General features: G+C 37.0%; 1 protein-coding gene and 1 long non-coding RNA gene across 7 annotated transcripts in view; one reads left to right on the top strand and one right to left on the bottom strand.

Annotated features, from left to right (window-relative positions):
* LOC120532746 (rhotekin-like) overlaps window positions 1-25,458 on the top strand; it is a 244,501-nt gene that overhangs the window by 174,522 nt on the left and 44,521 nt on the right. For 5 of the 6 annotated variants that reach the window (XM_039759086.1, XM_039759091.1, XM_039759089.1 and 2 more), the window contains exons 3-9: window positions 6,197-6,258; window positions 14,298-14,351; window positions 14,803-14,920; window positions 20,152-20,376; window positions 20,915-21,009; window positions 21,695-21,801; window positions 21,919-22,050. In XM_039759086.1, coding sequence (XP_039615020.1) covers window positions 6,197-6,258; window positions 14,298-14,351; window positions 14,803-14,920; window positions 20,152-20,376; window positions 20,915-21,009; window positions 21,695-21,801; window positions 21,919-22,050 — 793 coding nt within the window. The remainder of the gene's footprint in view (window positions 1-6,196; window positions 6,259-14,297; window positions 14,352-14,802; window positions 14,921-20,151; window positions 20,377-20,914; window positions 21,010-21,694; window positions 21,802-21,918; window positions 22,051-25,458) is intronic. The other variant, XM_039759087.1, reaches the window with a different exon arrangement.
* The window catches only part of LOC120532748, a 43,150-nt gene continuing 30,755 nt past the window's right edge, over window positions 13,064-25,458 (bottom strand). The window contains exons 2-3 of the long non-coding RNA XR_005634355.1: window positions 24,642-24,695; window positions 13,064-13,186 (exon numbers count right to left, since the gene is read on the bottom strand). This is a non-coding gene — a long non-coding RNA (uncharacterized LOC120532748). The remainder of the gene's footprint in view (window positions 13,187-24,641; window positions 24,696-25,458) is intronic.

The raw sequence follows: 25,458 nt of genomic DNA, 5'->3' as shown, positions 1-25,458 counted from the left end.
AATTTATGTCAGTATGACCTATAGTAAGTTAAATATGTGACATGTTAATGGTTAGTAAAAGATGTCCCATCCCGATAAAGTACATTGTGAATATACAATGTTAAACAGTGTGTGCGTCAAACTGGTGTGTGTCTGTGGCACCAAATCCTAATCCTCGATAAGAAGGATGAAGCAGACCAGAATTAAGGTAGGAATATCTTAATTAACTACTGAACGATGCAAAGGAAAGAATAGTTGCAATGGCTTTGTAGAACTTAACGTTTATTTGATGACAAATATTTATGTGTGGTTTCTGAAACAGAACAAATACAATAACATAAAATAACTCACAAAATAAAGGCTCAGAGAACACTAAACATGTAATGCCCAAAAAGGTCAGTAGATGGCAGCAGAAATTAACACAGCGCCATGACGTGCTTTCATTGACAAAAGGTACTAAATAAAACTTACGAAATACGTTAGGGCTGTACAGACTCAGACAAATCAATACTTAAGCAAATATTACCAAGTCTGTTTTCTTGAAGCTCTTATATATAAAATAAAGAAGCAATATTTCTGAATGTACTTATACAATTTTGAACGTTAAACTGAACACACTTTGACATAAAGGGTTGTCTGAACTTGCTAGTAAAACAACGTTACGAGATTTACCATTACTTGCAGAAATTATTTCTATTGAAATAAACAGCAAAGCGTGACTTACATCAAACAGACGCACACAAAGTCAACAAACAATGGAATAAATGCAAGTGCGTTCAGACTCCTGAAAGTACAGCGTTTTCGCGTATCAGATACAGAAAACAACACGCGACGCCACGCATACAGAACCTGTGAGCGTGATGACGCAACAAACAGCGTGTTCCGACTTTTGTACATACAACATTCTTGTGAAAACAGTTCACCCTATATACAGTGTGGCTGCTTGGATTAAAATTACAGAAACTCTCATATAAACAACATAGAGCACCTTATTTTATTTTTTTATCCTTTTCCCAATGCATTTCTGTTTTGGCATTTTCAGCAATTTTTGGTAATGACTTCATTGTTGGTCCAGCTATTTTTTTTTTTTTTTTTAGGGGGACCATTTTCTTTGTTCAGCGAAGGCATTTCATTTTACCAATCAGTATATGTGTGAGAGAATGTATGTGAGTGTATATATTATATATAGTGCTGTTGTTTATTAGGATGTATCAGTAGTATTATGTACCTAAGCACTTTTCTGTGTACAACAATTTTTTTTTAACCTAGGGCTAATATTATTGGCAGGCATTGTGGTGTAGTGGTTAAGGTTTTGGACGTAAGACCTCAGACCCAGAATTTGTTGGTTCAGATCCTGCTACTCACACTATGTAACCATTAGCAAGTCAATTCACCTGCCTTTTCTTCAACTGGAAAAAGAAAAACAAATGTAGCCAATTTTATTCCATATATTGCAAGTCGCCATGGACACAAATGTCAGTCAAATAATAAGCAATAATAATATTATTAGGCCACTGAAGCTGTTTACTTTTCAGCATGCTATACAGAATTGGCCATGAGTAAAACATTCCTGAATTGGATCAAGTTCTTCTTTTTCTAGTGACGGGAGTTTTATTTGTTTTCATTCCAAAACACAATTTTTACAGGAAAGTGTATTCTTTTGAATTGAAATGGGTAATCAGTAAGAATAATGTGAAATATGAGTATATATTACTATCGTTATTATATGTTTTACGATTTTCATGTGTGTGGATCACTTACTCAAGTACAAACCGGATTCCAAAAAAGTTGGGCCACTATACAAATCGTGAATAAAAACTGAATGCAATGATGTGGAGGTGCCAACTTATTTTATTCAGAATAGAACATAAATCACGGAACAACAGTTTAAACTGAGAAAATGTATCATTTTAAGGGAAAAATATGTTGATTTAGAATTTCATGGTGTCAACAAATCCCAGAAAAGTTGGGACAAGGCCATTTTCACCACTGTGTGGCATCTCCCCTTCTTCTTACAACACTCAACAGACGTCTGGGGACCGAGGAGACCAATTTCTCAAGTTTAGAAATAGGAATGCTCTCCCACTCTTGTCTAATACAGGCCTCTAACTGTTCAATCGTCTTGGGCCTTCTTTGTCGCACCTTCCTCTTTATGATGCGCCAAATTTTCTCTATAGGTGAAAGATCTGGACTGCAGACTGGCCATTTCAGTACCCGGGTCCTTCTCCTACGCAGCCATGATGTTGTGATTGATGCAGAATGTGGTCTGGCATTATCTTGTTGAAAAATGCAGGGTCTTCCCTGAAAGAGATGACGTCTGGATGGGAGCATATGTTGTTCTAGAACCTGAATATATTTTTCTGCATTGATGGTGCCTTTCCAGACATGCAAGCTGCCCATGCCACACGCACTCATGCAACCCCATACCATCAGAGATGCAGGCTTCTGAACTGAGCGTTGATAACAACTTGGGTTGTCCTGAACTGAGCGTTGATAACAACTTGGGTTGTCCTTGTCCTCTTTGGTCCGGATGACATGGCGTCCCAGATTTCCAAAAAGAACTTTGAATCGTGACTCGTCTGACCACAGAACAGTCTTCCATTTTGCCACACTCCATTTTAAATGATCCCTGGCCCAGTGACAATGCCTGAGCCTGTGGATCTTGCTTAGAAATGGCTTCTTCTTTGCACTGTAGAGTTTAAGCTGGCAACGGCGGATGGCACGGTGGATTGTGTTCACTGACAATGGTTTCTGGAAGTATTCCTGAGCCCATTCTGTGATTTCCTTTACAGTAGCATTCCTGGTTGTGGTGCAGTGTCGTTTAAGGGCCCGGAGATCACGGGCATCCAGTATGGTTTTACGGCCTTGACCCTTACGCACAGAGATTGTTCCAGATTCTCTGAATCTTCAGATGATGTTATGCACAGTTGATGATGATAGATGCAAATTCTTTGCAATTTTTCGCTGGGTAACACCTTTCTGATATTGCTCCACTATCTTTCTGCGCAACATTGTGGGAATTGGTGATCCTCTACCCATCTTGGCTTCTGAGAGACACTGCCACTCTGAGAAGCTCTTTTATACCCAATCATGTTGCCAATTGACCTAATTAGTGTTAATTGGTTTTCCAGCTCTTCGTTATGCTCAAATTTACTTTTTCCAGCCACTTATTGCTACTTGTCCCAACTTTTTTGGGATTTGTTGACACCGTGAAATTTTGAATCAACATATTTTTCCTTTAAAATGATACATTTACTCGGATTAAACGTTTGATCTGTCATCTACGTTCTATTACAAATAAAATATTGACATTTTCCATCTCCACATCATTGCATTCAGTTTTTATTCACAATTTGTTTAGTGTCCCAACTTTTTTGGAATCCGGTTTGTATTTGTTTTGATGTTTTTTGTCATTTGTATGTGGTTTAAAGTCTGCAGATGTAAATGTACTGTATATGTAAAGAATTTTAGGGGAGTGGGAAGGTGGAGCTGTGGGCATCCCTGTTCAAAGTAAGCAGATGCACATGTAAATATAAGCGATACAACCAGCTAAGTTTAAATTTGTGCCATCGGCTCTGACTTGTGTTGGATCTAAGGACACCACTTCCATACCATATCTTGATTTTTACATTTTTTTCTACTAATTTCCTTAAAGATACCCAAGTCAACTCACTGCTTGCTTGCCATTCTGCTTATTACATGTTATGCATATACCCTTCACATGGTGAAAAGTTGCGAGGTCTTGGGTGTTCTTTAGAGGAACTGCTTTGGTGATTCGTATCTTAGACATGCGCAGCACAATTCTTTCATATATGATTGATCCTGGTGATTACAAAGGAAGGAATTAATTAAGCATGGGGGTGATGGCATCTTCCTAAGTTTACTTCATTGTCATTATGCTGCTAAATATATTGTGAAGGAAAAGACAGTCCATTGCAAGGAAAAAAGTTTACATCAATTTCATTACTTTTAAGAGCAAAACTATTTCCACAACGATTTATTTTGAGTCTCGAGTTAAAAAAAAAAAAAGCACCGGATTTGTCAAATTAAGCATGTCATCACTATTTTTGCTGAAAATAAGTACTGCATCGTTTTATAGCATAAAATAGTGTTGAAATGCTCCCTTATTGAAAAAAAACAAAGCTCCCTTTGTTTGCATTTCTGGGAAAAGTGAAAGAAACGTTCCTCCTCTTTAACAGACTTCTTCTTGAGCACATATCCAATGTCTTAATTATCTGTTTCAGCCTTGACAGGTAGGATTAATCATGCTGTACATAGAGAATGCTAATACGGATACCTCTACCCTACTGTAGCTTTCTTCTTTCACTGGATTACTTTTGATTGAGAAAATTCCAGTAGATTTTCCCAACATGTTGCTGCTCTTTGAAGGGAATACTCAGGCTTACAAGGAAAGATGGCAATCCTGTGGAGTAGTTAAATGAGCGGCTGGCAAAAAATAAAAAGCTTTGTAGTTCAGATTAAAGCATGTTATTTAGAATTTCAGGTTTCTCAGCAGTTTAGATAGATAGACAGACAGACAGACATACTTTATTAATCCCAAAGGGAAATTCACATACTCCAGCAGCAGCATACTGATAAAAAAACCAATATTAAATTAAAGAGTGATAAAAATGCAAGCGAAACAGACAATAACTTTGTATAATGTTAACATTTACCCCCCTGGGTGGAACTGAAGAGTCGCATAGTGTGGGGGAGGAACAATCTCCTCAGTCTGTCAGTGGAGCAGGACAGTGACAGTAGTCACTGAAGCTGTTCCTCTGTCTGTTGATGATACTGTTCAGTGGATGCAGTGGATTCCCCATGACTGACAGGAGCCTGCTCAATGCCCGTCGCTCTGCCATGGATGTCAAACTGTCCAGCTCCATGCCTACAATAGAGCCTGTCTTCCTGACCAGTTTGTCCAGGCGTGAGGCGTCCTTCTTCTTTATGCTGTCTCCCCAGCACACCACCGCGCTGAAGAGGGCACTCGCCACAACCATCTGATAGAACATCTGCAGCATCTTATTGCAGATGTTGAAGGACGCCAGTCTTCTAAGGAAGTATAGTCGGCTCTGTCATCTCTTGCACAGAGCATCAGTATTAGCAGTCCAGTCCAATTTATCATCCAGCTACATTCCCAGGTATGTATAGGTCTGTACCCTCTGCACACAGTCGCCTCTGATAATCACGGGGTCCAGGAGGGGCCTGGGTCTCCTAAAATCCACCACCAGCTCCTTGGTTTTGCTGGTGTTCAGGTGTAAGTGGTTTGAGTCGCACCATTTAACAAAGTTTTTGATTAGGTTCCTATACTCTTCCTCCTGCCCACTCCTGATGTAGTCCACGATAGCAGTGTCATTAGTGAACTTTTGCACGTGGCAGGACTCTGAGTTGTATTGGAAGTCCGATGTATATAGGCTGAACAGGACCAGAGAAAGTACAGTCCCCTGCGGTGCTCCTGTGTTGCTGACCACAATGTCAGACCTGCAGTTCCCGAGACGCATATACTGAGGTCTGTCTGTAAGATAGTCCACGATCCATGCCACCAGGTATACATCTACTCCCATGTCTGTCAGCTTGTCCCTAAGGAGCAGAGATTGGATGGTGTTGAAGGCGCTAGAGAAGTCCAGATACATTGGCAGTATTCATCAAGATCATGGATGTTAATTGGCCCTGGTAGCCTAATAATGTACTGTACTTTACAGGTGTGAACATCCTATATAGAAATTAAAATTACAAACTACAATATTTTATAAAAGGTGTTTTACTAAAACTAATCAATTTTCATAAATAATTTAGCAAGAACAATATTAAATGCAAGATTTTCTGTTTTTTCCTTTTTTTACCAGTATATTTTTATGTGCTTCCTCCTGGTGATTTTTATTATTATTATTTAAAGAATTTAACTTAGCCAAGTTTCTAGCTTTGAGTGTAACCACCTACTCCTAAGTGACTTTGTGTGGCATTCTCTGCTGAATTGTGAGCCTCATTAGTGTTTCTTAATCCAACATGACATTGCATGTTGGCCACTGTCCTTAGGTAATGGCACATTTTCCTTTTTGACTTAAATCCATTCCTTAGATGTTTCTTGGTCTATCATCAGTTTGTATGAAAACTTTGACAACATGTCCATGATTTATTTTTTGTAAGACATAGTAATTATTTGGTTCATGTGGTTTAATATGACACCGATTGATTTTAAATTTAATTTAATATACAGGTCTTCAGATGCTGGTTCAGTGGAAGATAGGCTGCCTTGCAAAGCAAAAGTGGCAATCTCAGGTGAGTCTGAAATCAGTACCTCCTTTGTACAGTTATACACTCTTTTTAAGATACACAAAACTGCATCTATGTGTATAAATGCAATAATGTCTTTTGTTTCATTAATTATAGTATGAATTTGAGGGGAGCTGTTATTGTTTGATATATTTATTTATTGATCTTCTATAAAAAGCAAATTTTTCACCTTGGACAACTAATAAAGTTGTTTTAGACAAATTTTATATTTAGCAAAATTAATTTGTAAATGATATATCTGAATTTTATATGTTAAAATAATTAACATATTTTGGTAAAAGGTGTTCTCAATCTTCCATAATTGCGCACACCTTTTAACTTAAATATTACTTAAGCATCAAACTGAAAAAGAAAAGCAACTACTGCAAAACTGACCATCAATCCATCTCATTTATGAACCTACTTATTCCTGTTAATGTTTGTATAAGAAAATAGAGCATATATATCTTTATTGTGTGTAGAAATATTACGATTTTTTTTTTATGATATCCATTAATCTGTACACCTCCTTAACTTTCTTATTCTAATATAGGTGTAAAAGGAGACATAATCCATCCCAGAAACACTGGGCATTAGGCAGGAATCAACTTTGGAGGAGAGGGTGGTCCATCATGGGGTACACTCAAACTCCTCAACCCATACCAAGCCAAATTATAGTTACCAACAGATGTGATTTGCACATCTTTAATATGTAGGAAGAAACTGATATACTGAAAGACATCCCACATGTAAATGGGTAGACTATACACAATTTACACAGTCAAATTGTACATAGTAGTGCTGTTTCTTTTTAAGACATAACACTATATGGGTGATGAAGGTTGCATGAAATGCAATTAATAAATTCGAAAATAACAATGAAAAATCTAATTTTTCAATTTCTATTTGTCTGCAGAATCATTTAAACAGTGAATATTTAGATTCAATATTAATGTCATGTTATATATTTTATGTGAGTTATGTGTGTAGTAAGTGTATATTTTTTTAAACCACATTTAATTCAACAAAAATCAAAACCTCAAAATGAAAAAGTGGTTGATATTGATCCAAATATTAAGTATTCTTCCTGAGGATCTTAGGTTGCCTAAGCAAATTCACTTCTTGACTGTAGATGATTCTTGTTAATACAGTCATATGAAAAAGTTTTGGAACCCCTCTCAGCCTGCATCATAATTTACTCTACTTTCAACAAAAAAGATAACAGTAGTATTTCTTTTATTTCCTAGGAACATCTGAGTACTGGGGTGTTTTCTCAACAAAGATTTTTAGTGAAGCAGTATATACTGTAATTGTATGAAATTAAATCAAATGTAAAAAAAAAACTGGCTGTGCATAAATTTGGGTACCCTTGTAATTTTGCTTCTTTGAATGCATGTAACTGCTCAATACTGATTACTTGCAACACCAAATTGGTTGGATTAGCTCGTTAAGCCTTGAACTTCATAGAAATCATGAGAAAAGGTATTTAAGGTGGTCAATTGCAAGTTGTGCTTCCCTTTGACTCTCCACTGAAGAGTGACTGCATGGGATCTCTCAAAAGATCTGAAAACAAAGATTGTTCAGTATCATGGTTTAGGGGAAGACTACAAAAAGCTATCTCAGAGGTTTAAACTGTTAGTTTCAACTGTAAGTAATGTAATCAGGAAATGGAAGGCCACAGGCACAGTTGCTGTTAAACCCAGGTCTGGCAGGCTAAGAAAAATACAGGAGCGGCATATGCTCAGGATTGTGAGAATGGTTACAGACAACCCACAGATCACCTCCAAAGACCTGCAAGAACATCTTTCTGCATATGGTGTATCTGTACGTCGTTCTACAATTCAGCACAATTTACACAAAGAACATCTGTATGGCAGGGTGATGAGAAAGAAGCCCTTTCTGCACTCATACCACAAACAGAGTTGCTTGTTGTGAAGAACACCGCATTTCAAGAAAAACACCTGCTACCTACTGTCAAATTTGGTGGAGGTTTCATCATGCTGTGGGGCTGTGTGGCTAGTTCACGGACAGGGGCCCTTGATAAAATCAAGGGTCAGATGAATTCAACCCAATATCAACAAATTCTTCAGGATAATGTTCAAGCATCAGTCACAAAGTTGAAGTTACACAGGGGTTGGATATTTCAACAAGGCAATGATCCAAAACACAGTTCGAAATCTACAAAGGCATTCATGCAGCGGGAGAAGTACAGTGTACTGGAATGGCCGTCACAGTCCCCTGACTTAAATATCATCGAAAATCAATGGGATGATTTGAAGCAGGCTGTCCATAATTGGCAGCCATCAAATGTAACTGAGAGATTTTGTATGGAAGAATAGTGAAAAATACCTCCATCCAGAATCCAGACAATCATCAAAGGCTATAGGAGGTGTCTAGAGGCTGTTATATTTGGAAAAGAAGGCTCAACTAAGTATTGATGTACTATCTCTGTTGGGGTGCCCAAATGTCTAATTTTGCTATGATGCATATTACATATATTCTGATAATCCAATAAACTTAATGTCACTGCTGAAATACTACTGTTTCCATAAGGCATGTCATATATTAAAAGTAAGTTGCTACTTTGAAAGCTCAGCCAATGATAAACAAAAATCCAAAGAATTAACGAGGGGTTGCCAAACTTTTTCATATGACTGTATAGGCACATATGTAGAAAAAAATCACATTTAATATAAATTATACCTCTTTTTTCCTCCAAATGAACCTATCTTATACTTTTCCCAAATATAAGGTTTTACCTTTACAGTATTTTCCAAACTTGTCATAGATAATTGTCCCAAATCTGCAAATTAAGAGGTGGATGCTTGAGTCGTAAGGGTACCAAAGAGAAACACAATGCAGCAAAGCACAAGAGAAAAGTATAATTAGAAGTGAGTAATAGAGACAATACACCTCTGCATAACCAACATTAAAATTCAAGTTCATCTTGGTGGGTTAATGCTGCTTTTTTACAGGAATTGCATCCCAGAATTTAAATCTTAAAGGGCACCAGAGTGGGATTTAAAATTATTATCTTAAAATTGTTTCTGTCTCACTGTCTAGGGGTGGTCCATGATATTTTTTCCATCTTTTTTTGTTACTCTTCACCTAGGGAATCTCAACTGCCCTCAATAGACACACATTCTAGAATACACTTAGTTAGGCAGGATGTCTTTTGAGCAGAAAAATAATGATCCATTATATTTAAAAATCTGAACAAATGAAACTTTTGGAGAATTTTTTGCACATTACCCATATTCAGTCAAAAGGTTCAAAGTCTATCTATTCATTATCAAATTTACAGAATCAGTAGGTTCAGAATCCATCCAACCATTTTCAGGTGGTCTTAATCAATCTAGAGCCTGTCCTTTTCTTATCAGGTTCAAGGCAGGAACTACACATAACCTTCTTGATGGGGTTAAAATAGGTACAAAATGTATTGATATTGCTTGTAAACCTAACCAAAAATTACTCCTATTTGTAGTTATTTTTTTCAATGGGTCAGTGAGGATTATACTTCTGACCCAATGAAGAATGAATACATTGCAACCAGTAGATCGCAAAGGTACTGCAGGTAGATCGTGTGGCATTCCAAAAAATCATCCCTATGGCACTTGCAACTTGATTCACATACAGGGCGGCCAGTCTGAGATCTCTTCTCTTCTAATACACTGGTCATCCCACACGCACGATCAAACGCACGAGCTACTGCAAAACTCCAGCTATCTAAGTGATGTAGTTAGCCTTCCAATTTATATTGACTAAAGAAGGGATTTAAAAATAATTGTTGGTTATGGGCTGGATGTGGAATTGGAAGAGGATTTTTTTCTCTCACAATATCACAATCAAAGTGTGTTTGTCTGATCTGTCAATCTGTCATTGCTATTCCAAAGAAGGAAAATGTGGAAAAGCACTTTTGAACTGTTCATAAAAACTACAAAACTGACTTCCTTCCGAAAAGCGATCTGAGAAAGAGAAAGGTGAGGGAACTAAAATCGCAGTTAATCGGACAGCCGTCATTTTTCACTTGGCTGAATTCAAAAGCTCCTTGACTGCATTATTTGGCTCTACTTATTTATGCGAGTCAGCCTTTTCCCACATGAAGATTATTAAATCCAAATACTGTAGTGACCATAAATGTATTGCATTGTTATTGTACCATAAAGGTTATTCAGTTATGCAAGGTGCAAAGCATATATTTTATTTATAAAGTATACTCAGTGTGTATGTGTGTGTGTATGTATGTGTGTATATGTATGTGTGTGTATAATATATATATATATATATATATATATATATATATATATATATATATATATATATATATATATAATTTTTAATCTAGGTAGATCATTTCGACCTGGTCATTTTAAAAGTAGCTCGCAAGCCAAAAAAGTGTGGGCACCCCTGCCTTACACAGTACAAAATACAACAGGTTAACTTTTCATGCTAGCCCACAAAATTGGACTGTAATACATAATGTTTAAACCAGGTACTAAGCTATTTCACAGTTCATTAATGAAAGTGGCCTTAAATTTTAAGAGTATACTGCACAGGAAGCAGTGATTAATCATTTAGCAAAGTGCAGATTTGTACAAGTCATCCCCACATTGAAAGTCCTGCTTTCACTGCTTTAAGATCAAGTGTTGGAATCCTTAGTCTTCTAAGGCTGATATCCTTGACAGGTGAAATTGTCATTTTGTGTTACTACCAATGATGTTTGATTGATTTCTGCATATATTCATAGTTCTAGCAATATATATGGTCAATATTTGTTCTTTGATTAATTAAATTTTAAATTAACCCAATAAATGTTAGTCCAAAATCAGGTGGTATACTTAAACTGTCTCACTGAATACATGGCATTTCACATGACGTACACCACATTAATTTTTGCACCATCATTCAGGTTGTCCTGGTTTTGATGCAAAATTAATGCTTTCTTCTTTTGTGGGGTGCTAACATGAAATCACTTTATAGAGCAAGTCATACACTTACCTACAGTACATATATCACTAAAATGTCAGATAGATAAATGCAAATAGAAAGAAATTTAAAAAGCCAGAAATTGCAGCAAATGTATGTATTTTTAATTCTGTTTATCTTCTTTTATAAGAAGTTGTTCTCCCACTTCTTTTCCAAAGGCTATAAGGCAGCATTGGTTTTACAGGCAGCTGCACATAGATAACTGAGTAATTTTCATTTTTCATTCAAGCCTAATATTTTGATAATTGGAAATATTTTTTAAGTAATTAGCATTAAGGTTTCAACAATTGTAATGCTGGCCAGGATTATACAGGGGTCCTTACCTACTCAGGAGGCCAGTGCAATGGAAGGACTGGGGGGGATGATTAATGGGTGAATATTTTCTCCCCAAATAAGCTAGATACCAGTATACGTGGGTTAGGATTCCCACCCGAACACCCACAGAGCATGCTGGGACTTGTAATACGATAAGCTAAACCGGTTGGGTTTCATGGGGGCTGCCAGGGAGAGCTGCCAATCCCTACTTTCAGGGACTTCTATTTAACCCAGAAGTGCTTCCAGCAGACTATACTCCAGCTACGGAAGCGCTCCCAGGTCATAAATCACATTTGCCTGCACCCTTTGCTCATTCCAGATGACTTTTGTTAATACAGACACATACATTGCAGAAAAATCACATTTAATATAAATTAAATTTATACAGTATATAATTTTTCGCTATTTTTCCTTAATATGTACCTGTCTTATACTTTTTCCAAATATGATTTTACCTTTTCAGCATTGTCCAAACAAGGTCATAGATAAGTATTCTAAACCTGTAGATTAAGAGGGAAATGCTTGACCTATGAAGGGACCAGAGTTAAGAGAAACACAATAGTGGTAAAGCACAGGAGATGATTACAATTAGAAAGTAACGAGTGAGAGAGAAAAAGCACCTCTACATAACATCAAAATTCAAGTTCCTTGTAAAGTAAGTAAAAGTAAAAGTAAGGCAGCGTTGTTTTCATAGATAGCCACACAAAGATAATTAAGCAATTTTAATGTTTCATTCAGACTAAATATCATTTTTTGCAATTGAAATTATTTCTTTAGTGATTACAATTTAGGTTTCAACACTACAGAACACTGGAACATCTCCAGAAGAGGATTACAAAATATGTTTTTAAATATATTCACTGTTACTGGTGTGAATTATTAGCTGTGCCATTTGATTAAAATTTTTTGAAACAAAAAAATCATGCTTTAATGCAATCTTAATTGCTCATATATTTTCATATTCTGGATCTTTGTGTTGCTTTATGCTGTGTCACAAAACGAGACAAAGACAGAAAAAGGTTTGGGGCAGCCACCCATGTAATTTGGTATCCTGGCTGCAACGTCGTTTTCTTTTTCAAATACCAGCACTGAAGTGCTTACAACAGAGTCCAAAACAAGACTGTCAGAGAAGGGAAAAGGGAAGGCTTTTAAAGGGGGAGGCAGGAAGTGAGGTCATAAGGATTGGGCACGTGTTCATCTTTCATTGGATTAGTCCCGGATGTGACATCAGGGGGGCCGGAGCTGGCAAGGTCTGTCTCCATTGGCTCGGTCCCAGAAGTGACGTCCAGAGAGACAGGTGGAACCTCCCGGGTTAGGTCTACAGGGAAGTGAGAAAGAGAGTTAGTGCGCTCTGCCACATCCCGGCATGGCTCAGAACTGCCTTCACTCGAGCCCTTTAGCTGCCTCCCATGCGCGCGTGTGTGACAGCTGTTATTTGTGTTGTTGTAAAAATAACTCACAGATGTGTCTCTTTGCAAATCAGGCTTTATTTCAGACCAGGTACAAGAAATATAGAGTTTCCAAAATATGTTTAAAAGTATAAAAGACAGCAAATTCAATGATTCAAAGTCATCATCATAACATGAGCTGCTCTGGCAGGTTGGGAAGGGTTCATCTGTGCTCTGCCAGCAATCTGAAAGACAAAAAACTCCAGAAGTAAGGACTTCTTATTACTAAATTCAGCAATCTGTGCACAAAAGCATATCTGGCTCCCCTCCCAGTCATGATGCTTAGTATACACTTTAGGCTTAAATGGATTACTTTCAACTTGAATAGCCATAGTTTGACAATGTTGTTATCCAAAGTGTAACATACCTACTGCAGTGGAGTCTATGACTAAAAACCTTCTTAAGAAAATGTATTCATATTTAACAAAAACATTGTGTTTATGTATATTTCCCAATGAATGTATTCATGTTGTTTCATATTGTTGCTTTGTTCTGTCTGTGCTATGTTTGTAATTGGTGTGGAATATACTGGATTTATAAGGGGAAGTTTCAGTTATTGGAATAAAGTATAATTAAAATTAAAATTTGTACTCTTAGCAAGCAGTAAGAGCCTACTGTATTTAGTAATATACCAGCCAACGACTGAAATGTGAGTTCCTGGTGTTGAGGCTTTTACTGTATTGTATGTTTTTCTGTAGGATTCACTTTTGAACCCTGTTGATTAAGATTTAGACCTGCTTTAAGAATTGCCTAGACTAGACAGAAACTAGAGGTAGAATAGACATCTACAAATTAAAATTGTTAAAAGACTATTCAAGTTTATCAGTTTTTTGGAAAAGAGATACTCATACCATATAAACATTATGAAACTGCAAACTGGAGTTGAAAAAGATTTTAAACTGAAACCCTACACCGTAACGTAAAGAGAGCAGTGGCTTGAATTTTTGTTAAGTTCACACTCTTTCAAACCCGGACAAATGTTTTTCCACTTTCACATGAGTGCTCTTCCAAATTTTTCCTAATTGATTAATTAGTCGACCAAAATTGGCCCAGTCTGTACTGCATTATTGGGCACTACAATGGACTGGCACTCTTTTTCTAAAGTCATTGCTGCCTTGTGGCCAATGCAATACACTGTGCATGTTTAGAAAACAAATACATACATATTTCTGAATTATTATTAAGAATGTGCCAAGTCCATAGCTTTGACTTAATCATCTTTGGTTGCTCTCTTTCTAAATGTTTCCTTTTCTGGTGAGTTTACTAATTAATGCCTATTCTCCTTTATTCCTACAGACTTAAGAATACCTCTCATGTGGAAAGATACTGAGTACTTCAAAAACAAAGGAGGTAATATATTCTTGTACCTACTGAGTTATGCTTACAATATGTCAAAGGGGGCAGGACTTGAGACTTGACACCAGAAACTTGACAGTGACTACAATTTTTGAGAGAGATAAAGCTTCCTTGATGCAGACCCTCTTATCTTATAATTTACTGTATGTTACCAGCTACTTTGTTAAGCTCATATTCTCATAAATGATAAGATATTGTATCTCTTGTTTATAGACCTTGCCTCTTCTATCAGTTAGCCCTCAAATGCATTTAACTGATTATTATTAGCATTTAAAAGTATGTAATGTTTTATGCAAGAGGGACACATCAGTATCTTTAATTAAGATTTCACTCATCTACTGGAAAATGTTATCAGTGTTGAAAAATGAATTTAAAGCAATTCTTCTTCAAACTACTTGCTCAGACTTGGTTACAAGCAAATGTGTTTTTCTGTTTGTCTTTGTAGACCTTCATCGATGTGCCGTCTTCTGCTTGCTGCAGATTGGAACTGAGATTAATGATACAGATATGGTGATAGTAGACAGGACACTCACAGACATCTGCTTTGACAACACTGTTGTTTTGTGAGTATCTTTTCTTCTGTTAAGTTTTTTCTCATCATCCTAAGGATCAAAGAGGTGCAAGGGGGATAGTTCCTTCCAAGGGTAAAATTTAACTAAACTATTGGTTACAGATTTTTTAAATACCTACTTAATTAATTTAAATACCTACTTAATTAATTAATTATTTAATTTGTATTGGATAATGAAAACCACATGCAGCATTTAACTGGTTTAACATGAGAAAACAAACTTGTTAAAAGCAGAATAAACTGAACCTTTTCAGAAAATATGTACTTTTTTATTCTGTTCAATTTGAGAGAGAGAGTCTGAATAAAATTTAATTACCAAACAATTTTCAACTTGAGTGTTCATCAGAGTTGTGATCTTAGCTTATCTTTGCACCCTTAATATTTGGAGCAATGAAAGTGAAATACACTCAGATAAAGTATAGTTTGCGGAAGGAAAATTCTGAATCTAAAATGCAACAGGTGTGCAACACATTGTCAAGATACTCTAGTAATGAAATAGCAACAAACAGTTGTAATAACATGGGCAGTTTTCTGAACTTAAAACTATTATGTATGTGAAGCAATATGCTAAGATTTGACAGTCTGGCTGATCTACTAAAAATGTATTAAAGACTGGCTGAGTTTTGTTTTGTTTTACATTTTTTTCTACTTTGAAATTAATGGTTGTATTTATTAAGTTATTATTTGTTTAACTGAGTAGCATTCTATTGTAATTTTCTCATTTTTGACAATAAAATTAAATATAAAATAGATTGCATCATTGACACCAGCCAGTCAGTTTAATTGATATTGAAATTGGAGGCTTTAACACAACAATTTGTGTATATGGTTAATACTTATACTAATTCCATCTGTCATTTCCTAGATAGCTTATTTCTTTTAGGGATGCAAGTACTCTTAGAGCCTGTCCAGCAACACTGAAGTAAGGAGGGAATCAACCATCTATGATGTACCAGAACATACATGCACACATCCATACTCACCCATGTGAGAATCTTACAAATTGCCACAGATTTCAATCTTGTGGAAATAGTTTATCCATAAAGAAAATAAGACATCATAGAAGGTGCCTTTGTTTAAGCATACCATTCCCAGTTCCTGACTGAGAGATTTTCAAGCAAATCATTAAGGGGTTTTAACAGCCAGAGGTAAAGAAAATGTGTTTTAATACGGGACAACAGAATAGTCATTCAGTAGGCAGAGATCTGTTAGACGTACATCAAAGAAGATCTGAGCCAAGTCATCATCATTTTCTTCTTTTGGCTGCTACCTTTAGGGGTTGCCACAGTGGATCATCTTTTTCCATGTCACCCTGTCCTCTGCAACTTGCTGTGTTACACCCCCCACCTGCATGTCCTCTCTAACCATATCCATGAACCTTCTCTTATGCCTTCCTCTTTTCCTCTTGTCTGTCAACTCTGTCCTTAGCATCCTTTTACCAAAATGCCCAGCATCTCTCCTCTGCACATGTCCAAACAAACGCAGTCTCACCTCTCTAACTTTGTCTCCAAGCCGTCCAACCTGAACTGACCCTCTAATGTCTTCTTCTTTTGGCTGCTCCCGTTAGGGGTTACAACAGCAGATCATCTTCTTCCATATCTTTCTGTCTTCTGTATCTTGTTCTGTTACACCCATCACCTGCATGTCCTCTCTCACCACATCCATAAACCTTCTCTTAGGCCTTCCTCTTTCTCTATTGCCTGGCAGCTCTATCCTTAGCATTCTTCTCCCAATATACTCAGCATCTCTCCTCTACACATGTCCAAAACAGCGCAGTCTCGCCTGTCTGACTTTGTCTCCCAACCGTCCAACGAGCTGACCCTCTAATGTACTCATTTCTAATCCTATCCATCCTTGTCACACTTAATGCAAATTTTAGCATCTTTAACTCTGCTACCTCCAGCTCTATCTCCTGCTTTCTGGTCAGTGCCACCATCTCCAAGTATCCCAAGTATTTTAGCTCATCCACCTTCGCCAACTCTACTCCTTGCATCCTCACCATTCCACTGACCTCCCACTCATTTGCACACGTGTATTCTGTCTTGTTCCTACTGACCTTAATTTCTCTCCTCTTTAGAGCATATCTCCATCTCTCCAGGGTCTCCTCAACCTGCTGCCTACTATCGCTACAGATCACAGTGTCATCAGCAAACATTATAGTCCATTCGGACTCCTGTCTAATCTCGTCTGTCAGCCTATCCATCACCATTGCAAATCCGACCTCTACGTTGAATGGATCTGTCACTCCTACCACAGACCTCACCACCATCACACTTCCCTTGTACATAGCCTGTACAACTCTTACTTACTTCTCTGCCACTCCCGACTTCCTCATACAATACCACAACTCCTCTTGAGGCACCCTGTCATATGCTTCTCCAGGTCCACATAGACACAATGCAACTCCTTCTGGTCTCTATCTGTGGTGGTCTTTCCTGGTATGAAACCATACTGCTGCTGACTAATCATCACTTCCCTTCTCAACACTAGAATCCCTGAAGCCTGCGAAAAAACTCATTATCCCGGGCCACCTTAAATTCCTGTGCACCTCTTCATTAGTGTCTTTTGTTTTGCAAATGTGTCAGTCAGCACAAGCAGCAAGCAGCCTGCTATCCCATCCCCACCCCCAATCGTAAAATTCTCAGAGTTCAAGTGTGTTTATCTGGGTTTGAGGTGCCTGGAGTTGTATAAGGTAAATAATATAATAATATATCATTATTTGGAATACATGCATTTCATGTGTGTTCCGAGTCTACAATGATCTGTGTAACTGTAGGATGACAGGAAATGCGTGGCTAGAAATGCTGAATACATACCTGAAACAGAAACTTTTTCCATGTTATGCTAATAATGACATGAAGAGTATAATGTATGAAGACTTTTTAGTTCAAATATCAAATAAACATGTGCGCTTTCATTCAAGAATATGACCAAAGAAAAAAAAATCTTTCAATTTTCATGTTGCTGTCAATGAGTTAAAAACCTAAGCTCAAATGTCAATCAACTGAAAGTTGATATGCATTCTTGGATGGTGCAGAGGTAAGAACTGCAGCCTTATAACCAAAAGGGTCCGGGTTTCAGTCCCTTCCTGACGTAACCCTCCATATTCATCCGGGCTTGGGACTGACACAAATAAACACACTGGTTTGTGCATTCCCTGTGGCTGGGTTATCTGAGCCAAGTCATAACTGCTATAAATGAGTAAATCTATTCTTTTTTGTAATACCGATGGCAAAACGTGAACCAGCATTCCTAAACAACATTTTCACCAAACACCTTTCTTATCTTCTTTGAATTACCTTAATTCAATGCTATTGTGGCGCATATATCTTTTATCAGACATAATTATGTGTACACAGTTTTGTATAGTACCAGTGCACTGATGTCTCACATCATTTTCGGATTTTCTGATGAATAGTTATTGATTGAGCAGTTCTGTCATTGGCAACTAAGAGTGCATACATCACAAGTATCTCATGTTGTGTTGAGTATCACTCCCTTAAATTTTCGCCAGAAGGTCTTGAATGAAAGGCAGCTTTTTTGATAAGGTACTTTAGGTAAGCAAAAATTGCGCCCAGTAGTCAATGTTTTTGGATTAATTAAAAGTTTGCTTTCTCTTTATTATAAAAAAAATCCTGGGAGGGAGACTAGGGAGACGAGATGTGATCTTCTCAGAAGACAATTTGATGCCCCACAAGTTCACAGACATCTAACCAAGCAGTTATTGGAATGCTTTTGGCAGACAGACATCATGTGCTCTCAGCTCTTAAAACAGCAACAAGCGACAAGCAGAACACACAACTTGCCAGCAGCAGGAAGCCAGCAGGTGATCTGACCGCTTCTCCTTAGTGTGCATTCAGCCAATCCCCAACACGCCCCTTTAACAATGCGAGCGGCAAAAACGCGAAGTGGCCAAAGGACAGCTGCTGTACAGGCTTTGAAATGATCGATGCAAAGCGTGACAAGCAGAAAACGTAGCTTGACTGCAGCAACAAGCCAGCAGATGATCCGACTGCAACTCCTTAATGTGCATTCAGTCCCCCTTTCACAACACGAGTGGCAGAGACTCAAAGTGGCAAAAGAACAGCTGCTGTACAGGCTTTTAAATGATTGCCGTGCAGCACAACAAATAGAACACGCAGCTTGTGAGCAGCAGCAGAAAGACAGCAGATGATCCAACGGCATCTCCTTAGCATGCATTCAGTCACTCCCCCTTCAAAACACGAGCATTGTTATATGTCCAGCGAGAAAGATTTACCCACGCCCGAGACGGAAATAAAGGACAAGTATTGTTTTTACAGAAGTTTTAAAGTTAACGTGAAAATAATGCATATGTAACTATTCCCATGAAAATAACGATCTCTTTAAATTGTATATCCGGTAAACCACACCCGGGGGCGGCCGAGTGAAGTGAGCAGGGGGCGGAGCCCGCTAGTCTATTAAAATTTTCCTGAAAGCATTTATAGATGAGGGAAAGTTTATCATCATGAATTATTTGAACATTGTGGAGTTTTTTGAGTGAATTACTGAGAATAAAAATGTACTTTAGTAGTAAGCATTATCCAATAAAATATAGTTTGTCATCCATTTTCCAAAGAAAATAATTTTTTTTAAGTGAAAGCAAGCCATTTAAGAGTGCAGTGCTATATTAAGCTCTGTGAGTTGCAAACTGCTTGATGCCCTTGCCTTGAGTATCCAGTGACCTGGGCTCAGGCCTTTCACCTGGCTGTTACCTTTGTGGAGTTTGCACATTCTCTTAGCGACTCAATTGGTTTCCCTCTTAAGTATTCTGATTTTATTTGCACAGCTTTTAAAATCTGCTTGTTAGCTTGATTGGCAAAAAATGCATTTATACAATGTGTATGTGGGACTGTGCATTTTAATAGATTAACCCCATGTTCAGTGTTGATTCCCGCCTTGCAGTCATTGTAGTTGTGATAAGCTCCAGCTCCCTGTGACCCAGAATCGAACTAAACAGGTTTAAAAATGTTGTTAGTTACATTATGCTACGCCATGCTTACTATATTTCGACACCTTGATTCAAGACTGAAAATTCTACTATAAAATTGCTTAGTATCTGTGTTCTGGCATATGTCTTTAAACTTAATCAAGCATTAATTATACATAAAAAAACTTTTAATAATAAACAATCTAAATTGAATTAATATTCCCTTCTTCTTTTTGTCTTTCCTTTTTATCATTTGCCTTGTTACTTTTCTCCAGTAGCGAGGCTGGTCCTGACTTTGAGCTTAAAGTGGAGTTATACAGTTGCTGCACAGAAGAAGAATTTGCAGGAGGAAACACACCCAAGAAACTGGCGAGCAAACTGAGCAGCTCTCTGGGACGATCATCTGGAAAGAAAGTACGAGCTGTGTTGGACACTGGAGGTAGCAGCCCAGTTAGCAATGGCGGGGGCAATCCACTTCTCTTGCCTGTTACCACTGTACCGTAAGCTGTTTTTTTTTCCCTCTCATTCCTTACTTTAATAGCACATTTGGCGGAGAAGGTTGCTCTGATCTCTTTAGAGATTATAGCCACTTTATTATTGCTAAAAAATTAGAATTCTAGAAAAAAATATCAATGTCAGTAATAGAGGAGTGAAAGCGTTGTGATTCATTTTCATCTTCCCCAGAGAAATAGTGGCTTTAGATTGTGTGTGGTAAATAGAAAAGACTAATGTGTTCAGTGGATATTGTCATGCTGAGCAGCTGAGGATCCGAGACATTTCTGAAGTTAGTCTTCATTTATCTTTATACCATTTGTGCTGAAAATCACCTCATAAAAATAAAATTATTAAGCTTGGAATGAATCCAGGATAATTGTTTGTTTTAATACAAAAGTGGTCTGTGTATCGGGACAGCTTGCCAACTGGCGCTAAATGGTAGGCAGAATCATAGTTTAGCTTTCAAAATCTTCAAATTGACTCATTAAGTATGTTTAATCTAGTAATGTTATCATGTGTCTCTTTATTATTTGTAATCTACAGTGGGCCAAAGTACCATCTTCTTGCCCAGACCACACTGACTCTTGCCAGTGTGCAAGAGAGCTTCCGGACGCATGACCTCATGATCTCAGGAAATGGTAAGTTCTACAACAAAGACAAACATAAACACTCAGAGATACAAGCAGGCATTCAAAAATGGGCATCAATATACACTTATTGCTTCTATGAAAGCACTTAGTAATTAAGGGGTCATTCATCGCCCATCAGTCAAAGAGATACTGTATTTATGATGATTACTGTTGTCCTTATGTTTGTATTGATATTGTATTGTATTTGAACTTCACAGAGTAAAGGTTAATAAAATTAAGTCTGCAATGAGAAACATCAAAACATTGCTCAGTGCCGTGCATGAGTTTAAGTCAGTAGTGGATAAGTTAACATCAGAATTCATATAATTACATTGATGGACTACTGATATTTCCATTCATCCATCCTTTTCCCATGTTGTATTCTTCAGCTTAATGATCACAGGGTGGCAAAGCACTGGTAAACGGTGAACACAGTTGTTCTTAGTTGGTAAATATTACATGTTTTCAGAGTTTTATAGTATTGAAGAAAGACGTTTAGTCAAGCATGTCAGTGGCTAATGAGGTCATTGTGGTTGATTTCTGTTCTTTGTTGTGTTTATCATAATGCCTTCATTATCTGTTGTTTATATAAAGTAATAAACCATCATTTAAAGTTTTCAGTAGCAAGTGGTCAAAAGTACTATCTTACTTTGCCACCCAATGCCTCCTTTCACTGCTGTTCTGTCTCTTCTAGAGGAAAGCTCCTTCTGGCTGCCTCTGTATGGCAGCATGTGTTGTCGACTTGCAGCACAACCCCTCTGTATGACACAACAGATGGTAGCAGGGTATCTCAGGTTCAAGGTGAGTCTTTGGCAAGCAGGACACAAAAATTGTTATATGGTTTATAAAATGAGGTCTCATTCTTCTGTTCTGCCCATTGTGTTCATTGTCAATCTGAACTATGCATCTCTATTGCAGCAAATCACTGGGGAGCAACAAAACTGGATGAAAATCTATGCAGTCCTCAGAGGGACAAATCTTTTCTGTTACCGTAAGAAGGAGGATGTGGAGGCCAAAGTGGAACCTGCTTTCACAATAGCCATCAACAAGGTGAGAAATTTTGTAAACACCCACAGCACAGAAAAGGGCTTGAAGGATGAAGTGTGGAACTTTATCAGAATTTAGCTATTATTCATTTTGTTATTCCATTTATTCATTTACGTACTTTCTGTGCCTACATTTAACTGTATAGTGTAAAAAAGAGCAGGATTCTAATGTCGTGGCAACAAATGCAATTCATGAAGCAAGACTTAATGGACACCATTCCAACACAAGCTGCAGATGCTTGCATGCATTCATACCCACAAACACTCACACCAGGTGAACTCGGAGCCTCCTGTTCAACTAAACATATATTTGAAATGTGAAAGGTAACTGTATTGATAAATGTGCAATGCAACGCATTTGTTAAAAAATAGAATAGCAGGTACACCCACCAGGAATCAAACCTGGCACAAAAAAGAAAAATAATTAAAACAAAAGAAGAATGAATTCCTGAAAGGTGATTCTAGTTAGACATTCAGTAATAGAAGCTAAAGAAAAACTTTGAACACTAAATCCTTAAGGACTTTGAACCAAATAGATGAATATTTACTGCAATTGGTTGAGCTCAGATCTCTGGTGAAGTCATATCAACTCATTTCCGGACACTTATTTATTTTCATTTAGTTATAAGCATTTTAAACATCTAAGCCACAACTTGCTATGGAAAGATTATGTGATAATTATGGAACCAATATATTGTTTTTTTCTGTCAAAAGGTGATTATGTACCATTGACTTACTTTGATAATAAACTGGTTAATATTTCTGGATTCACTTTTGTTGATATATTAGTTCTCAAGTTTTGTTTTATCTTTTTTAGTTTAATTTAGTTTCCTTCGCCTGAATTATTTTGTGGGATATGCCATCATTCTCCAACGTACACACAATTTTGAAGCATTCTTTCTTAAACAATCCATGTACAGGGCCACTCTACAGAAGCACTTTGGTTTTATATCCAAATTTTAATTTTTCTCTAGAACACCCTGATCTAAAATCTATTTAAAAGGTATGGAAGTTACCCAATAGGCACCAGCATTGTACTATGTTAGCCATTATGAATGTAGTTAGAAGTCAAGGAAAACGACACCTTTTATTGGCTAACTACAAAGATGACAATATGCAAGCTTTTGAAGCAACTCAGGCACCTTCTTCAGGCAAGATGTAATACAGAAACTGGAGTTCCCTGTGTTTATATAGACACCAGGACAGATAAAATATTGGAAAACCTTCAAGTGAGAGATCTTAAATGTTAAAAATTAATAGACCTCTTCAGGCTAAGATTCATTAAGCAAGAGAGGATAACAATGTATTGGCAAGATCTTTGGATCTTGCCTATAACTGTCCAACAAAGTTTTTTGAAGTTTCTGATGAGTTTTTCAGTGCAATGTAGGTCTGTACACAGGTTGTCTATCTCAGTCAGAAAGATGCAAACAATCCACGTATCTGGCCATAAAATTCTTGTCTCTATTTAAACCATGTTGTAATGTGTTAAATTTTAGCATGAGTTTAACTTCCCAGAAGTTATGCTTTTATCAAAGGTCAGGAAGTCAGAAAATTTGTACCAAGTGCAAACTAGTGGGGGTGAACATGCCTGCCCTTTCTTTCCTAAAACGGACCGCCCAGTAGCCAGCGACATGAAGTCGAGCTCAAACAAGTGCAGTTAGTCAACAGAATGCGTCGGATCACACTAGACAAGTTCTTCAAACGTTGACTGGAATTTGGTAATGTAACCTTTTTTATTGTGCTTAACATGCTGAGTGGCGTGTAGATCGTTTCGAAAAATTTGTAGATTTCTTTTTCAATAAACAAAGTTGTAAGCAACCGTACATGTACATGTATGTAGTTCTTGTTTGTACGTTCTCCATACACGTGTGCAGCACAATAAAAGTCATAATGACATTTTAATATGTTATTTATAGCACATCCCGTCTTGGTTGCACATGTATAGGGCATGTTCGTGTAATCGGACCAGCCTGTTATTAGGACCAAAATGATCACGTATATGCTATGCTAGCACACCACAAAAATAATAGGGCACAGGATACATTTTGCAGTTAAACAACATTTATAACAGAGTAAAAATACTAAATAACAAAGAGTGCTAAAAAGTGTACCTTAACAGATGATTTACAAGAACTGTAAATAATCACATATAAATAACAAGAGTAATTTAAAAAAAATTACAATCATTTCAATTCTTAAAAAAGGGAAGGTAATAGCAATAATTTTATAAAAAGCAAGGGTTGGGATGATAACGGAACATAGACCATTATTAATGATACCTGCACAGGAGAATCTTGAAGAAAATTCATACCATTTTCAATGTACATTACTTTTTAACTTATTTGTTAAATAGAATATACTCTCATTTTAACAGGTACTGCATACGAATCCCTTCCGTGTATCATATGATATACCCGTTGAGTAAGATGACCACATTTTTATTGAGTGCAGATCATACTGTATGTGGTTAGCTTTTTTGAAATTAAGTTTATAAAGTATTAAAAATGTAGAAAGTTTGTAAAAGAAATATATATTTGACCCAAATGTATTCATGTAATATATGAAGCAAGGCAGGATCCTGTCAATGTAACTCACCAGCAGCTTCATCACTTGCCTGTATATTTGACCCAAAGTACTTCAGAAATATAACTGAAAAAAAAAATCATTACAAAACAGTTACAAATTCAGCACAATTAAGATATTATAAGTAATACATTGTTTTTGAATTGCATTGTAAGTAGTAATAGTAATGTCATCTCTCTATGCATGTTTTCATACAACTCATTGTCCCCCAGGCTAAGCTTGCTTAATGAAACCATTATGACACTATCACTGATATACAACACCATTAAGACCGTACTACTCTAAGCTAGCTTCAAGAAATAACAAGTACATAAGTGCTGTTTGAGTACAATTATAAATTTAACTATAAATATCAGAACCATGACTAGCTGACTAATCTGATTTTTAATTTGACATGTATTATTAATAACCCAATGCTGTTAGAACTTCTATAGACAAATATTTGAGCAAACAAGCCATTGTGAATTTTTATTTTGATTCCCTAAATAAATTCCTTAAATTGTTTTGTATTAATATCTTTGTTTTACTAGAATTACATTTGCTATTGTTTTGGAGATGTCATTTTGCTAACATTTTTTACTGTTTACATCACCATTGCACAGCCTTTTCTTATGCCCACGGCCATGTTGTTGACTGATGGCCATGGCTGTTACTATCATGTGACCAAAGTCATTTAAACATTAAGGAGTGTATTTGTCACTGTTTGGATGTTTCCTGGTTACACATGTGACACTGTGACATACTTTTTTCAATGTGCTCACATCTGCACATACTGCACCTTCACTGACAGTCACAGCCATTAAAATCTGTACATCTCTGGGTATCTTGG

Source organism: Polypterus senegalus, chromosome 7 (genome assembly GCF_016835505.1).
Source record: "Polypterus senegalus isolate Bchr_013 chromosome 7, ASM1683550v1, whole genome shotgun sequence".
Taxonomy (NCBI): Eukaryota; Metazoa; Chordata; class Cladistia; order Polypteriformes; family Polypteridae; genus Polypterus; species Polypterus senegalus.
This window is presented reverse-complemented; position numbering and strand designations above follow the sequence as displayed.